The following is a 17,435-nucleotide window of genomic DNA, read 5'->3' on the forward strand; positions in this document are numbered from 1 at the left end:
TTCTGATCTGGGACTGATTGCTTGGAACTATGATTGCTTACCTTGTATGTCACCTCTTTCGGCAAATCTCCTAGCTCGGCGACTCAGGGGACTCCTACTACATGGTTTGTATCACGCTTGACCAAGCCTGAAACTACAAGTAAGCTTCAAGTGAAATTGATAATTTACCTTGTGCATCTCCACCGGTTAAAGATACCACCCTTAGATGGAGGAAAAGTACTTCTAGAGAAGATGCCACATCTACTTATGAGACAGATAAGGCAAGTGAAAACGATACCACACTTCGGTATGTAGAAGTTTCGTGATTACTCTGTGGCTTGGATCTTGCAAGTCCCCAACCAATGAGTTTCCCTCACTCGGGAACTTAAGGGAGCACTGTTTGTACCATACTTGACCAATCCAGAAACTACCAAGCACCGGTCAACGTTATACCGTTAAGGACCCATAAGAGTTTCTCTCTAACCAGGAGGCTAATCATAGCATGACACGTGTCAACATCAGAAGCCAATCATAGCTCAACACGTGTCAACATCAGAAGCCAATCGACACGTGTCAACATCAGAAGCCAATCACAACGCGACACGTGTCAATGTCAGAACAAAGATAGAAACTCTCTTTTATAAAAGGAGATCATTCTCCCACAATATTTCCTAATGTCATTTGTACTAAATCATTCACTAGTACTCACAAAATGAGAGCTTGAACCTATGTACTTGTGTAAACCCTTCATAATTAATGAGAACTCCTCTACTCCGTGGACGTAACCAATCTGGATGAACCACGTACATCTTGTGTTTGCTTCCCCGTCTTTATCCATTTACATACTTATCCACATTAGTGACCAGAGCAATCTAGCGAAGGTCACAAACTTAACACTTTCTGTTGTATCAAAGTCTTCACTGATTTTGTGCATCAACAGAAATATTTTTGAAAAGGTGATTTGAAATGCATATTGAAATGTTTATGAATTGTGTTATAAATATACATTTGAAATGTTGAGAAATGCAAGGGCTAGTAGGAGACTGTTACCCTAGTGTCACGGGGTTAGGTGACACTGAGTCTGCACCATGTAGCAGTGGTACATGGATGGTCTTGCTTGGTTAATCAGCGATGGGGGACCATATTATTTATGGATCGCGCTTGGTTAATCCGCGATGGGAGATCCTTATGGCCATGTATACTTAGGAGTGATCATGCTTGGTTAATCCGCGATGGATGATCACTGCCTAACAGTTTTGTAGGTGTGACTTTGCTTGGTTAATCCACGATAGGCGATCCTTATGGCCATACATACTTAGGGGTGATCATGCTTGGTTAATCCGCGATGGGGGGTCACTACCTACATGATTACTCAGGGGTAGCTCTGCTTAGTTAATCTGTTATAGGGGGCCATTTCCTATTTGGTTACTTATATAGGCTTCGGCCGAATTGCGTCCCTTTAGCCCTAGTTTTTAATGTACATGTGACTGATGCTTTTTGGGAATCTTGTGATTTGAATTAGAAAAGTCGTTGGATATTTGGGTGATTCCTTCGGAGTTTTCAGCAACATGATTATGATTTCATAAAGCATGATTCTATATTTGATGTTTATAGATTGTGATCAATGGCTTGTTTTTACTAGATATCACATACTTGTATTATTATCACTTACCCGAGCTTTATAGCTTATCCAATTGTCTGATTTGCCCCGTGTGCCATCTCCTTGATGTAGCCATGATTGTACATATTACAGGTGTGGGGTGATTACAAGAAGAAGCTTGGTATATTAGTTACGTTGAGTGGTCCGGAACCCAAGATTGTTAGATTCTGTTGAGTGGTCCGAAATCCTTGCTCTTGCTCATTTCCATAAGGTTAGTGTAGAACTCTAGATTCAAGTGAATGAGAATTATCCCTAATAGACATTGTGAATATGAATTAGAATTACCATGTTTATTACTCATAATTCAAGTAGGGAATTATATAGAGTTCCTTAGTTAAATTCGTGAAACGATAAGTTATCGCATTGATTGATTAACATAAATAAATACTAAGATCATGCATTTTTTATTCATAAGTTGATTAATTGATGTGATTGCGGAATGACTTTGGATATGTGTCATGCCCCGATCCTGACATACGTCCAGGATTGACACGGGACATCACCAAATACCCGAATCTCTAACATACCCCGCCTCCGGGAAATGGCAAAACACAACTTAAAATCCAACTGTTCAATGATTCGTCGTAGACTTTATGGCTGCATCTAACATCCTTATTAGACTACCTACGTACCCTAAATAGGGATCAAGCCATTCGTAGTCCATTATTTCACTACACTCGAATATTCATCACATAAATCGTTATGTCCCAACAATATACCACAATGCATATCATGCAATATTTCAAAGAACAAATGACTATGCACAATCATATTCTCTACCTATATTTATGAACAAGTCTAATCATAAAAATAACAATGATATCCAACATAACAATCCCACATGACGATTAACATTTCCACTTCATCCATCACATAAATCATCATGTTTCCCCATATAAAATCACAATTCATAGCGTATAACATATTAAAGAATTAACAATGCACAATATTATTCTCTAGAAACATTGATCAACTAAAATAATCATAATACAACACTCATATCCAGTGTCATTTCACAATCCCATCAATTAATCAATTCATGAATCAAAGATGCACGATCTTAGCATTTAATTATGTTAATCAAACAATGCGATAACATATCATTTCACGAATTTAACTAAGGAACTCTATATTATTCCCTACTTGGATTATGAGTAATAAACATGGTAATTCTAATTTAGATTCACAAGGTCTATTAGGGGTAATTCCCATCCACTCGAATCTAGGGTTCTAGACTAACCTTATGGACATGAGCAAGAGCAAGGATTCCGGACCACTAAACGGAATCCAACAATCTCGGGTTCGGACCATTCAACGAAACTAAAATACCAAGATGCTTCTCGTAATCTACCCATACCTGTCACATGTAAAATCAATGTGTATATTATAGGACTGGTACACTGGGCAAATCAGGCACTCAGATAAGCAGCGAGGCTCAGGTGAGTGACAATAATACAAGTATGTGATATTAAAAAAAAACAGACCATCAATCGCAATCTATAAACATCAAGTATAAAATCATGCTTTATGAAATCATAATCAAGTTTCTGAAAACTCTGAAAGAGTCACCCAGACATCCAACTTTTTTTTTCTAATTCAAACCACAAGATTCCCAAAAACCATCGTTCATATGTGCATTAAAAACTAGGGCTAGAAGGACGCAGTTCAGCCAAAGCCTACATATGTAACCAAAGAGGAAGTGGCCCCCTATCGTGGATTAACCAAGCAGAACCACCCATGCAGTAACCAAGTAGGCAGTGACCCCTTATCGTGGATTAACCAAGCAGAGTCACTCCTACACATATGTTAGGCAATGATCACCTATCGCGGATTAACCAAGCATGATCACCCCTAAGTGTGTGTGTGTGTGTATGGCCATACCAAAGATATAAGGATCGCCTATCGCGGATTAACCAAGCACCATCCATAGAAAATATGGTCCCCTATCGTGGATTAACCAAGCATGATCATGGTCCTCTATCGCGGATTAACCAAGCAGGACCAAGATAACTAAGTAGATAGTGACCCCTATCACAGATTAACCAAGCAGAGTTACACCTACGAAACTGTTAGACAGTGATCACCTATCGCAGATTAACCAAACATGATCACTCCTAAGTATGTATGGCCATAAGGATCACTTATCGCGGATTAACCATAAATAATATGGTCCTCTATCGCGGATTAACCAAGCAGGACCACTCGTGACCCCCTATCGCGAATTAGCTAAGTAAGGTCATGGTCTCCTACTAGCCCTCAATTTAACAAACATTTCATTATGCAATTAAATCACTTTCAAATATTATCAATCCATGAATCAATTCACATTTAATAAAAATAGATCGATGACCAATTATAAAAAATCACATTTTAATAGAAAACACATTTATAAAACTAAGTCACATTTTAACAGAAAACACATTTATAAAACCAAGTCATATCCACAGAGGATATTAATATTAAGAATCGGGTAATCATCATATCACATATATTAAAGTCACTCACCGATATAAGCCACAAAGCCTCACTGAGCCTTTATTAATACTAATTTTAACTTTATAAACGATTCGAGACATGTTGACCAAAAGTCAACTCTCGATCAATCTGCATATTGGATTTCAGGTCCATAACCTTCTAAAATACACATTATGATTCTAGAACAACATAATAAAATTTCATCACGATCCGACAGTCGGATCTCCGCCAATTGCTAGAATTAGGTGGCGGTTAGCAATTAATTTTACTAACTTAGAAATTTAATTCAGGAAGATCTGTATGTCGAATTGCCAATCCGTCAGTTCCAGTTATCCTCAAATATTATGTTCTATTACGCATTAAGGTTTGGTGACGATCCAACGGTCAGATTGTCGATTCATATTTTGATCAAGTAATGTATCGTAATGAAACTAACTTCAAACAATCAAATTATGTCATATGGACATCAATTATGGAATCAAGGCATCTAATTGAACTTAAGAAGACATAATTAGCCAACTGTCCATGCGCCACCGTGGATGGCTGTCGGCCGCCCCGACTCGTCGGAAAATTCAACTATTTTAAAACATTACCAAATTTTACAGGCAAGTATATCTTAATGAGGGGAGAAATTTTCATACTTGTGGTCAAGTCCAATTCAACCAGGAAGTGTCCCAATTTCATCCAAACCCTTCGGAAACCCTAGAAATGGGTGTTCCTTGATTCGAATTCCTCAGTGTTCCAACGCCCCTACAATTGATTGGGTCTTGTTCCTGGGTCAAAGGGAAGTTGATTAAGGGTGGTGGTGAGTGGTGAAACTCGCTGGAACGGCGGAATCACCGTGAAAAACCTTCGGGCACCCGCACAATTTATACGGTTTTTGGGCTTAAAATTCCTTCGAAATTGGGTGGAGATGGTAGATGAGAAGTAATGGAAGAGGTGGCAGATGTGGGATGGTTGAAGATCACCTGAAAATATGGTGGAAATGGCCGGAATTAGAACCGGCTCAAAGGTGGTGTCGTGGGTGTATGGTCAACAGAAATGGAAGTGGAAAAATCCCTCTTTTCTTTTCTGCCCTTTTTTGATTGGCTGTTGCCTAACCTTTCTTTTAAAATCTGATTGGTCCCTTCCCTCTTCTAACTTATTGGTCCCTTAATCCAAATATCGGTATGGGCCTCTTACCCACAAATTGGGAGATAAATAATTCCTAAAATCTATAGTATCACAACTTCAAACATCCGCAACAATATCGTTATAGTTCGGACTCGCAAACGGTTTTCGCCTATGCGTTCATGGTTTCGAAATTTATTTGAAAACACTAGTTGTAACTTCAAAAGGTCGACGATTGCTAAAGATTGATTATGAAACTTCAAACTCGATAGCCAATCAATTAATATTCCTAAAATAAACGGAATTAAAATTAGCTATTAAAGATAACGTAATCGCGAAATACAAATTTAAACTACGAGATACATAAAGAATATTGAAATTTCGGGAACGAGATTTCACAATATGGATGTTATTATTATGATTATTTTAGTTGATCAATGTGGCTTGAGAAGAATATTGTGCTTCGTCATTGGTTCTTTGACATATCGCATGGTATGCATTGTGACATATTGTTAAGACATAGCGATTTATGTGATGGATGTTTGAGTGTAGTAAAATGACGAACTACAAATGACTTGATCTTTATTGAGGGTACGTAGGCAGTCTAACAGGAGGTTAGATGCAGCCATAAAGCATACAAAAAAATTGCGTAGTAATTTTTTGTACTACGCAATTCGAGGCATGAGATGTACTTGGTACATATCCCGGAGGCGGGTATGTTAGATATATGGTTATTTGATGACGTCACATGTCGATTCTAGACGTATGTCAGGATCGGGGCGTGACAGTTTATCTCGTAGTAGCTCAATTATTTAGTTTGAGAAACCCCGATATTCTATTTGGGATGTGCTTCAACCAAGACTTATGTTCTCTTTGATCTTTCAATAAAGAGAGTTTTAATGAAACACTTCTGATACTGTTTACTTTTAACGTTAATGACATTTTTAGCCTAAAAAGTCACTCATGATATTATTTATTTACATCTTTATTTAGTACTTTTGATTAAAAACTAAAATTTTTAAGTTGTTTTGTTAGTTTTCTTTCAATTAAAACTACCGATTCTTCTTAGAAAAAAAAAAAAGAAAAAAAAAAAAGCATTGCGGGTAGTTGAGTACAACTCCAAAAATACAAAAATGATAAAGAATTGGGTTAGGTCTAACGATTTATCATCCATCGATTATTATACTATTACTTCCCATCTCACTACAACTTTACTACTTAATAAAGCGACTTATCCTAATCGTTATCAAAAATTAATAATTGAGGTTAAATGAGCGGTCATTGGTCAACGTGGTGCAATCGAAATATACAAACACATAGGGTCCACAGCAAACCAATGTCCTTAAACATCAATGAATACCAACCATCTGGTGATATTTGTTCCATTGACCAGTGGAGGTACTAGGGAATATCTCAAATTCGGAAAGTCTTTGCTTTAGCTCTAATATTGTCATGCGATGTTATTATAGCATGAATGATAAATTTGATACCAAATTATAGTGTTTTGTACAGTTTAGAGTAGTACCTATCAAGTTCGGCTAACATATAGTGAGGATAATATTAATATATACTCGTTAATAAATTGATACTTAGTTTTGTATAAATTTTTATGTTTGATAGTTGAACCATTTAGTTTATTTAATTGATTCATATGAACGACACATTTGAATCGAGGTTTGTAGGAATAAAATAATGAGTAATACAGATTACTTGCCATGATTGACGCGCACAATAATTTCTCTACTTACACTTAAACCTTATAAAAGTCTTACAAACGCGCTTATCCTTCCTCTACAAAATTTTATTCTGAGTTCAAATAACACTATGAAACGAAAAAGTATGAAAAAATAACAACTTAAACCTTCAATCTTTTCTTACGTCAGTATAACACACAGACGGTTAGGATCGCGCCACGTGTCCCAACGCAACACTACTACCAATCGCAGCCGCCCAATCCCTCTCCCTCTCTGACTCAACCACTCGGACAACCCTATCCAAAGTTTTCCCATATATTCCTCTCCCCCTTAAAAAAAATACAGCTCTCAACTTTCACTCCCACTCTCAAAATCCAAATTCCAGCCATCGTTGATGGACCATAGTCTCTCCCCGCTCTCAACCCTCAAGCGCTGCATAACCCCCGCCTTGGCCCCGCCCCGCTCCGCCGTCCAATCGCTGACCGCAAATCGGTTCTTCAGGCCGTTGACCGTCGTCGCCGGAGCCGGGGCGAGCCACTGCGAGTTCAGCAGCCTCAACTCGCCGCTCGACCCGCGGACCCGACCCGGAAAGGACCTCTGCACCGTCTTGCAGAACCATCCGCGGCTGTTCCACCTTTCCGTGGCTCAGGAGCTGAAGAAGTTGGCCGATGATCGGGAACTCGCTCTCTCTCGTGCGTCTCTCAGCGCCGCCTCTCATGAAGCCTGCCTTCATAGGTATTTGCCAAAATCTCATCGCTTTATTTATTTATTCATTAATTTTTTCTGGGTAGATATTGAAATATCACTTCTCTGTTTTCATAGGAACATGTTAATGTGCTATTTTTCCGATTAATGTGTTTTTTTCCTTCTGATTTTTCTCGTACAGATTGAAACTTTTAAGTTGGTACTTGTTGATTTGATGTTTAAGAAATTTAACTGAAAAAATTACTAGAATCTAAACTCTAATCCCTCTAACTGTTCATCTCCTAATGAGTAAAAAGTGGCAACTTTATAGTTGTTACCATGGTATTAGAACTTGTTCTTTTTCATTATTTCGTAAGCATTTGTAATGAACATGATGGGTTTTCGGCGTACTGTAATTTAATGCTCTACCAAGATGATCAAGTGCTGCTCTTTAGTATGCTGTGTGATATGAGCTGCGGTAGTGTTTTTTGCAATCCCCGTTTCTCCCCATGCACTCCTCCCTGTTTGTCTAGCCTTTGGATTGAATAATTCAAAGGGTGAATTAGGCACGGAAAGAAAGACAGGAGGAGTGCAGAAGGATAAAACCGGAGTATGAAAGTCACTACCCTAAAAGCTCTTCTACTAAGTTTTGTTTTTTGCTTCTTCCTTTTCTTTTTGCTCTGTTCAAAATTCTGCTTGGAAGATGGATAGACTCATATTGACTATGACATACAGTGTTGGAGGATGGAGAGGTTCCTTTGTTGTATCTTAGTTAGGAAATCACTATGTTCATATGAAGGGCTCGATTGCCCTGTGGTTTATAATGATATGTGAAAGCTAGTTCATCAATAAGGAAATTGTTGCTTTCTATGTTGTTACCTTTTAAATTTGTCGGTGTAGGAACGACAATGATGATCTTTGGGTAGGGCATTCGTGAATGCACTTGCTATGCCTAACATGCACTTTTTACCTGTGCACATAGGCAGGCGGTGACTGCAGTCATGTTGCTGGGTGTTCTTGCCTAGCGACCCTTACCCTATTAGCGTAAGTAAATTGGTGAACGAATCCTTGTAAGTTCTTGGTGGGTTGAAGCTCTCGTATGTGGAATTTCCAATTAGATTTCCTTAGAATCATATCTATTTCTTTGACCTAATATATTACTGAAATGCCAGGAGGATTGCACAACTGAAGGAGCAGGAGTGCGAGACTGTTGTGGAAGATTTCATGTACCTCTTAGTCTTTTACAAGTTTTCCGAGATCAAAGTTCATTTGGTTCCTAAGCTCTCTAGATGCATTTACAATGGGAGACTGGAGATATGGCCTTCAAAGGATTGGGAGCTAGAGTCCCTTTACAGCATGGACGTTTTGGAGATGATAAGGGAACATGTAAGCACAGTCATTGGCTTGAGAGCAAAGTCTAGCGTCACAGACAATTGGGCAATGACAAAGATCACGCGTCAAACACTTGGTCAAGCATATGTGGCTTCCATCTTATATGGTTACTTTCTGAAATCTGCCTCATTGAGACACAGCCTGGATTGCATTCTAACTCTGGAGAGCCAAGACCTTCCTCTGAATCACAGAACCTCTCTTCAATTTCTGGAAATGTGTCCTAATGGAAACAAAAATCTTCTCTTTGGCCGCATTGGCAACATTCAAGCGAAGTTTCAAAGGTCAAGTAGGCAGGAGAAGACTCATGGAAAGTTGAGGTGTTACGTGATGGGGTTTGAACCTGATACACTTCAGAGATGCGCAAAACTGAGATCCGAGGTCGCTGTGAATTTAATTAAGAATCACTGTTGTGCACTCTTTGGCGATGATGAGAGCATGGGTTCGCCTGAGACCGATGAAGTTATCTTAACTTCTTATTCAAGCCTGAAGAGGCTGGTTCTAGAGGCTGTCGCCTTTGGTTCATTCCTCTGGGACACCGAAGAATGCATTGGGACAGTATATAAGCTTAAGGAGAACTGATTAGTAGATATGGTTAGTTGTTTTTTTTCCCGAATATGGTTTGGGTTAATTATCTTCGTAAATAGCAAGGATTTCGTACTCCGCTTTTTGGCTCTGCCATGGAAGCACCCGGTGACTTTCTATTGTATAGTGTATATCATGGTTATAAATAAAACATATTTTTGATTCCCAGTCAATTTTCACCCTTTCTGTGGGATGGTGGTTTGCGAATTTATGTATGAGATTACTTGGTGGAGTGGTTAACTTAGGACCCAAGGCAATGAATTTGATAGGGATTCGCTACGGGTGACAATTTCGGACACATGTTACACAACTCGAACGCACATGATCATAGGATTGATCATAGGATTTGATGTGTACACGAGTAAACTCTGTTCAACTAATATTATATCAATAAAATGATCAGTTTTGACACTCAATTAAGGATTCTCGACGGCCGCTAGGCCCCAAGAAGTTTCAGCAGCTGAAGGTGCAGGCTTACCTAGTTCCGGCCCCTCGGCTCACCAAGCTCTCACCCAAGCAGCCGGGATCAAGCTTGACGGAACTGGCCAGCTCAAGAACATACTGATCACTGGTGCCTCTGGTGGCGTCGGTCACTATGTAGTCCAACTAGCCAAGCTTGGAAACACTCATGTTACCGCCACTTGTGGAGCTTGTAACATTGACATTGTCAGGAGCTTAGGAGCAGATGAGGTTCTTGACTACAAGACCCCAGATGGGACGGCTCTCAAGAGCTCATCTGATTGGAAATATGATTTTGTGATTCACTGTGCATCAGCAGGCATTCCATGGTCAACTTTTGAGCAGAATTTGAGTGCGAATGGGAAGGTTATAGACCTTACTTGTGCTCTACAGAGACCCACCTTTTCGAAGAAGCAGCTGGTGCCGATGATCATAAATCTGAAACGTGAGAACCTGGAGTATCTTGTTGAGTTGATGAAGGAAGGAAAGCTCAAGACGGTGATCGACTCTAAGCATCATCTGAGCAAGGCTGAATATGCTTGGGCTAGGAGAACTGATGGCTATGCTAATGGGAAGATCATTGTGGAGATTTAATCACACAAAATATCTTGGGATTTTATAAAATTCATGTGCAACAGAATAATGTTTGGTGATTTATGTATGCGTGGGTAATTTTTTTTTTTTTTGACACAAAATCATTATGGAGATTTAATGGAAAGATCGTTCGGGAAATTTTGATAACTAGCCAGATTTTTGTAAGTTCTTATCGTTGTACCACGAAATGATTTTTAGCCTATCTTTTGCAATTCTCACAAATTTAACCAGAAATCCATGCAAGAAGTAGTGTTTGATTACCTTCGAAATCTCTTTTACGGTGTATGTGTGTATGCCAATCTTAGAACAATTTAGTCAGCAGCTATAGTTTCATAAACTTCCATCTCGAAAGGAATGCTGCGAAAAGTTCTTGTGATTATCTGCTTATCCGCAATGCTGAGCTAAATTGCTTGTCACTCTTTGATGCTGAAACATTTGCCAAGTGTTTGGATTTAGAGCCTCCTAAGGACAAGCCTGATTTTAGCATTCATGGTTCTTGCAATGAATTACTTTGTATCTCTGGTGTTACAAAACCTAAAAGCGAGAAGGCTCCTCTGCTCTGTATACCTTTGGAATCCATCGATTAGAAAACTCAAGAGACTTACCGAGGGCCTCATTCAGCCCAAAAGCAGTTTGGTTGCTCTCTGGTTTGGGTTTCACGGTGGGGCGAACGACCATAAGGTGGTGAGCATTCAGAGGTTGGGCAAGAAACTTGGCGTTGAGGTTTACAGCCTAATTGAACTCTTGGAGAAAAATTACTGCAGCTCCTAATGTTTCACAAGAGGTCAGTTTGTTGCAAAACAGGGGTGCATTCTTGAGTGGAGTTGTATATTGGATTGCAAAGCGGAGTTCTGAAAATCGGACATTCGTCCTATCTTTTGATCTGTGTAGTGAGGTTTTTTTTCAAAAGATTCTGTATCCTGATAAATTGCATGGAGTGCTCGGTTTAATCACTTTTCAAGTGTTTGGGAAACCACTCTCTTTTTCCATCACAGACTAGACCTAGATGAGAGGTCGCACTTGGTGCGATGGCAAGTGCCTTCGTCCATGAGCGGTAGGTCTCGGGTTCGAGACTTGGGAGCAGCCTCTCTATAAAATGGGGGTAAGGCTAGCCCACATTCACCTCTCCTAGACCCTGCGTAAAGCGGGAGCCTTGTGCAATGGGTACGACCTTTAGACTAGACCTAGATGACGGAAAGTACCGGTATTGTGGCATGGGTAATTTTACTTGAACTGAATTCTATGTTCTCGGTTCCCAGTTCTGAATTCTGTTTTTGGTTATCTATGCGTGCCTTTGGTATAATGTACTAGTAATATGTGTGATAGTAAAGTTCTCATGCTTGAGTTGGATTTTGGATCATAATCCGCAGATTAGTACTAATGCGTTTAATGTATCCGAAGGAAACTTCATTGTTCATGTTGTATGTGAGACTTCAACTCATTTAATTATTTGATAACCCCGACTTGATTTGATTATGTTTTGAGTAAGCAATTACATCAAATCGAAACCATTTGATTCAGTTAATTACTATTAGATTTAGTTAGAATCGGTCATATGAAAGCTCCATTTATATTTCTTAGTGACTTCGCAATTTCCCGGAAGATAACGATTCAACAACTGCTCCTTAAAAAATTACAGCCAACAAATTAAAATTAAGGGGTTTCCACTCCAATGGTAAACGACTAGCATTGCGTATAGGCCAGCGTAGCCTTGTGACCTCAACTCTGATCACACGTATATAATAAACCAAGTTGCTTCCTGCACTAAAAGCTACCCCGAAGACTCGAAACAATCAGCAAAGATGGTTGTGTTCCTTCTCAAACTCATCTTCTTCGCATTGAGCTTCGTATCGAACTTGGTTACGCGCTTGATCTTCTCTGCGACGGCTCATATTCTCGTGTTATTGATCCAGGGATTCAGAACACCAGGCCAAGCCATCCATGGCACATTGCAACTAGTCACCGAGGTTATCAAGTCATGTTCTGAGTACTTTGCGGGACTTGTAATGGAAGCAATAAGTGCTACAATCTCTACTTTCTTTGATTTTCTGAAAGGAAGTGTCACAGGATTTGCTGGCATTACCACTTCTGCGATTGTAGGTCTCGTGGAGAAAACAAAGACTTCTCTTGAATCGGTCGATGGGTTGCTCACTGATTTTCCAGAGGTTTCGAAGGGGTTTTCTGAGATGGTTTATCGTATTGTGAATAATACGTGGAATGATTTTAAGGATGCGTTTGAATATGTAACAGAGAATGCTTGATTGTTTGTAAAGACATCTTCAATTTATTGTAATATTTGTGCATCCTAAAGCATAAGAACGAAATTTGTATCGATTTTGAGATAGAAAAGAAGAAAATGTTAGTATATTTCCTATTTCTTCCTCTTTTCATGGACACTACTGCAAGACTCAAGCACGTAGAAATATGCTGGAAGATTTTGACTTGGCCGTGTTGCACTAAGGAGTACTGCAGCTAGTCGATCGTGCACTCAAGTGATTTCTAACCATAGATGCATGTGAGTTACAAAATAGGGCCGCCTAAAGGGATTCTAACATCTAGAAATTAGTAACCCGAGAGCAGTTTTCGTAGCACTTATGTTGTCCCCAACCTTCACAACTTGATGTGTGAGGATTTATGTCAGACAAAATTACAAACTTAGGATATACTAATGTGAAATTACCCTTGAATCAAAACAAAATGCTCAGACCTCATCGTTGACTTCCCCGACCAGCCAAAGTTGTCCAACAATTGATAAAATCATTTGATGGGGCTGCAAAAATTTCTGTCTCCCCACCCTCATTCTCTCTGTTTCTAGTTATGGCAGCTGTGCCGGCAGCACCCAAACTTATGCATGCAGTTCAGTACAACTGTTATGGTGGAGGGGCTTCTGGTTTGAAGGTTTCTTAACTTTTCTGCTTCTTTAATTTGTCTGCCTTTTTTTTTTCTTCCTGTTTTGATTTTTGCTTGTGGACATTCTCTAATCTGCTAAATTGTAGTTTTGAGAAGAAATCATTTCACAATCTCAAGTACCAGAATCTTAAAGTTGATTTATGTTTGTTGCTGCATGTTAACATTCCAATTCCCGCTCCGAAAAGAGACGAGGTGTGTCTGAAACTGGAAGCGGCTAGTCTGAATCCATCTGATTGGAAAGTTCAGAAAGGAATTCAATGGCCTTTGTTTCCAGGAAAACTCCCTCACATACCTGGTAATTTCGTTACACCTTTTTACCCATAATCCGGTTTTGAATCGTAAGCTGGTAGGTTGCTTTGTTATGTTTGGCTGATGAGATTATCTAGAACAGTTAATGATGTGGCCGGAGAGATCATAGAGGTCGGACAAGGCTTCAAAAAATTCAAAGCCATCGACAAAGTTGTGGCGTTGCTCAATCTTTTTGTAAGTCTCATTTTATCTTAGGTATAAGTTTCACATGAATTTTAATATGTTTGTTATTGATATCATCTCTGCTGTCATATTAAATATTGAAAAAGAATGGAGGTGGACTGGCCGAGTTTTCGGTAGCCAGTGAGAGACTGACAGTTGCTAGGCCCCCAGAAGTTTCAGCAGCAGAAAGCGCTGGCTTACCTATTGCCGGTCTAACAGCTCTTCAGGCTCTCACCCAAGCTGCAAGCATCAAGCTTGATGGATCTGGCCAGCAGAAGAACATACTGATCACTGCTGCCTCTGGCGGTGTAGGCCACTATGCAGTTCAGCTAGCAAAGCTCGGAAACACTCATGTCACAGACACCTGTGGAGCACGTAACGTTGAATTGGTCAAGAGCTTGGGGGCAGAACAAGACCCCTGATGGGGCATCTCTCAAGAGCACAGCTGGTAGGAAATAGGCATTCCTTGGTCAACATTTGAGCCTAATTTGAGTGCAGAAGGGAAGGTTATAGACATTAGCGTCACTCCTAGCGCCTTGCTTACTTTGGTACTAAACACAATCACCTTCTCGAAGAAGCAGCTGGTGCCGGCTGCTCATGAATGCTGAGGCTGAGAACCTGGAGTATCTTGTTAAGTGGGTGAAGGAAGGAAAGCTCAAGACTGTGATTGACTCGAAGTATGCTCTAAGCAAGGCTGAAGATGCTTGGGCTAAGAGTACAGATGGGCATGCTACTGGAAAGATCATTGTGGAACCTTAATCAGAGAAATTATCTTTGGATTTCTAAATTTTAAGTACTAACTTTCGGCTTAATGTTCATTTTAATGTGTCTTAGATTACTCGAAACGTTTAGGAATAATGAATCAGTAATTAAGAAAACAATACAGTTATTCAACAATATATAGTCTGGTTAGATTTTGCTTGATGGCCAAGACAGAGTTATAGATATATGCAGGACAAGTTCAGAATACAATTTTCTTAATTTATGTGATTCGAAGACAATTTTCATAGAATAATGAAAAGATAAATCATGTTCAATTTTGTCAAATGAGATCATCATTAATAAAAAAAAAATGTTCCAATACAACAATTATCAGGGGTTGACTTTGAACGCACAGAAAATTTTCGAACAATTTATAAACCGAGTACGTCACAGTATATATATATATATGCAGTTCACATGATGATGCATTGGTCTATATAATATGGGGTTCACTTGATGAAGCATACAAAAATTTCTTTCCTCAGAGTCTCACCATCTCAATCTCAGAGTTTGGCAGCCATGGCAGCGAAGCTTATGCATGCGGTTCAGTACAAAAGCTTTGGTGGAGGACCTTCTGGCTTGAAGGTTCTTTGTTATCTGCTCCTTTTCTTTATGTTTTCTATCTCTTTGTAGAATTCTTGGAACTTTCTTTTTTCCTCTATTTTTTTATTTTATTTTATTTTATAATTTTTACCCTGATATAACCTATTTAGATTTCGCCTCAGTTTCGCATTTATGTTTCTAGCATAGGCAAATATACCAAGAGGATTTTTCGGTTAAGAGTGCATCAAACATATGTTTTGCAGGTGGTTCCTTTAGGCCATCTGTGTTGTGTCTCTTTAATTATTTTCGTTGAAGCATGTTGAGATTCCAATCCCTACCCTCAAGAAAGATGAGGTTCTATTGAAACTAGAAGCAGCTAGTCTGAATCCAGGTGATTTAAAAATTCAGAAGGGCCTCGCACGCCCATTTTTACTGCACAAATTGCCTCACACACCTGGTAATTTGGTTCTCTTTTGCGTCAGCGCAAATTACAAAGATAATGAGACCTGTTTTGTGATTTATGAATTTGATGTCGTCAAGTCTTGGGCCAGTAGGTTGATTTTTGTTAACTTTTGCTGATGACATTATGTGTCGGTTATAGTTACTGACGTAGCTGGAGAGATAGTAGAGGTTGGACAAGGAGTCAAGAAGTTCTAAGTGGGTGACAAAGTTGTGGCATTACTTAGCTATAGCGTAAGTTCTCGTTTTATTCCTTTCTTGAAGTGTAAGTTTCACATGTGCAAGGGACTTGTAACTCAACTGGTAAAGAATATTTACTCGTGCACCTAAGAACCTGAGTCAGGTTTCCCCCCTCCCCCACTACCGATCGTATAAAAAAATAGAAGTTTCAATAAAAATTAAGTTCATGTTTTTGTTATTCATCATATCAATAGAATGGTGGTGGACTAGCTGAGTTTGCCGCAGCCAAAGAGAAATCAGTAGTTGCAGATGAACAGAATGGAAAGAAACATATTATTGAACAACTTGAACAAACCTAATACAAAGCACTGTTTAAATAGTAAAACCTCAAGCAAACCCTAATAAACAAAATAACGAAAATACTCTAACAAAGAAAATACCCAAAACAATAACTCAAATAAAAACCTTAAATTCCAACACCCCCCATCAAACTCATGGCGGTACATGTCATGAGTTTGCCAACAAGCAGATGCGGACTGGCTCTGTTAGGCAAACAGACAGACAGGTAGGCTCTGCAACGCGAACAGACAGACAGGCAGGCTCCGCAATGCGGACAGACAGACAGACAGGCAGGCAGGCTCTCACCAAGGATGCAGGGTTCAAGCTTGATAGAACCGGTGAGCTGAAGAACATACTTATCACTGGGGCTGCTGGCGGCGTTGGTCTCTATGCAGTTCAACTACCAAAGCTGGGAAACACTCATCTAACGGCTACTTGTGGAGCAAGAAACATTGAATTGGTCAAGAGCTTAGGGGCAGATGAGGTTCTTGACTACAAGACCCCCGAGGAGATAGCCCTAAAGAGCCCGTCTGGTCGGAAATATGATTACGTGATCCACAGTGCCTCACAAGCAATTCCTTGGTCAGTTTTTGAGGCCAACCTGAGTGCAAGAGGGAAGGTAATAGACCTTATTATTGGTGCAAGCAATCTGTTTACTTTTGTTCTGAAGAAAATCACCTTCTCCAAGAAGAAGCTGGCGCTACTGATTATAAATCCCAAGGCTGAGAACCTAGATTGTCTTGTGAAGTTGGTGAAGGAAGGAAAACTCAAGACGGTGATCGACTCGACGCATCCTCTGAGCAAGGCTGAAGAGGCTTGGGCTTAGAGAATCAATAGCCATTGGACTGGGAATCATCGTGGAGCTTAACTACGCAGGCAAAATTTCTTCATTTCATGATTTTTATTCTCTTTTTTCTTTTAGTATTGTAAGGCTTGTAAACTTCATATGCAACAGAATAAAGCATATGTATAAATTATGGATTTATTTTTTTGTTTTTTGGGTTTTTTTCATGATTTGATATTATAAATAACAAGGTTAGGATTAATGTTCGTTTTCAACTGTTAATTAGTTTGTTCAAATGATGATGATAATAATAATTATTTATTAGAATAATCCACTAGAAAACTCTCAAGAATTTCCC

The 17,435-nt window shown here is 39.4% G+C and overlaps 2 protein-coding genes and 2 pseudogenes across 2 annotated transcripts; all 4 read left to right on the top strand.

Moving 5' to 3' along the window:
- The first annotated feature begins 7,180 nt into the window (after positions 1-7,180).
- LOC126622065 (UV-B-induced protein At3g17800, chloroplastic-like) lies at positions 7,181-9,749 on the top strand. The gene is made up of 2 exons (XM_050290721.1): positions 7,181-7,653; positions 8,775-9,749. Exons 1-2 carry the CDS (start codon positions 7,313-7,315, stop codon positions 9,571-9,573), a joined length of 1,140 nt encoding a protein of 379 aa, XP_050146678.1. The 5' UTR covers positions 7,181-7,312; the 3' UTR covers positions 9,574-9,749.
- LOC126622719 (chloroplast envelope quinone oxidoreductase homolog) lies at positions 9,672-10,767 on the top strand. Its single transcript, XM_050291452.1, has 2 exons — positions 9,672-9,684; positions 9,998-10,767. Exons 1-2 carry the CDS (start codon positions 9,672-9,674, stop codon positions 10,627-10,629), a joined length of 645 nt encoding a protein of 214 aa, XP_050147409.1. The 3' UTR covers positions 10,630-10,767.
- A 2,679-nt stretch (positions 10,768-13,446) lies between these two features.
- On the top strand, positions 13,447-14,769 carry LOC126622067 (chloroplast envelope quinone oxidoreductase homolog; annotated as a pseudogene).
- A 519-nt stretch (positions 14,770-15,288) lies between these two features.
- LOC126622068 (chloroplast envelope quinone oxidoreductase homolog) lies at positions 15,289-17,315 on the top strand (annotated as a pseudogene).
- Positions 17,316-17,435: the final 120 nt, after the last annotated feature.

Source organism: Malus sylvestris, chromosome 5 (genome assembly GCF_916048215.2).
Source record: "Malus sylvestris chromosome 5, drMalSylv7.2, whole genome shotgun sequence".
Classification (NCBI taxonomy): Eukaryota; Viridiplantae; Streptophyta; class Magnoliopsida; order Rosales; family Rosaceae; genus Malus; species Malus sylvestris.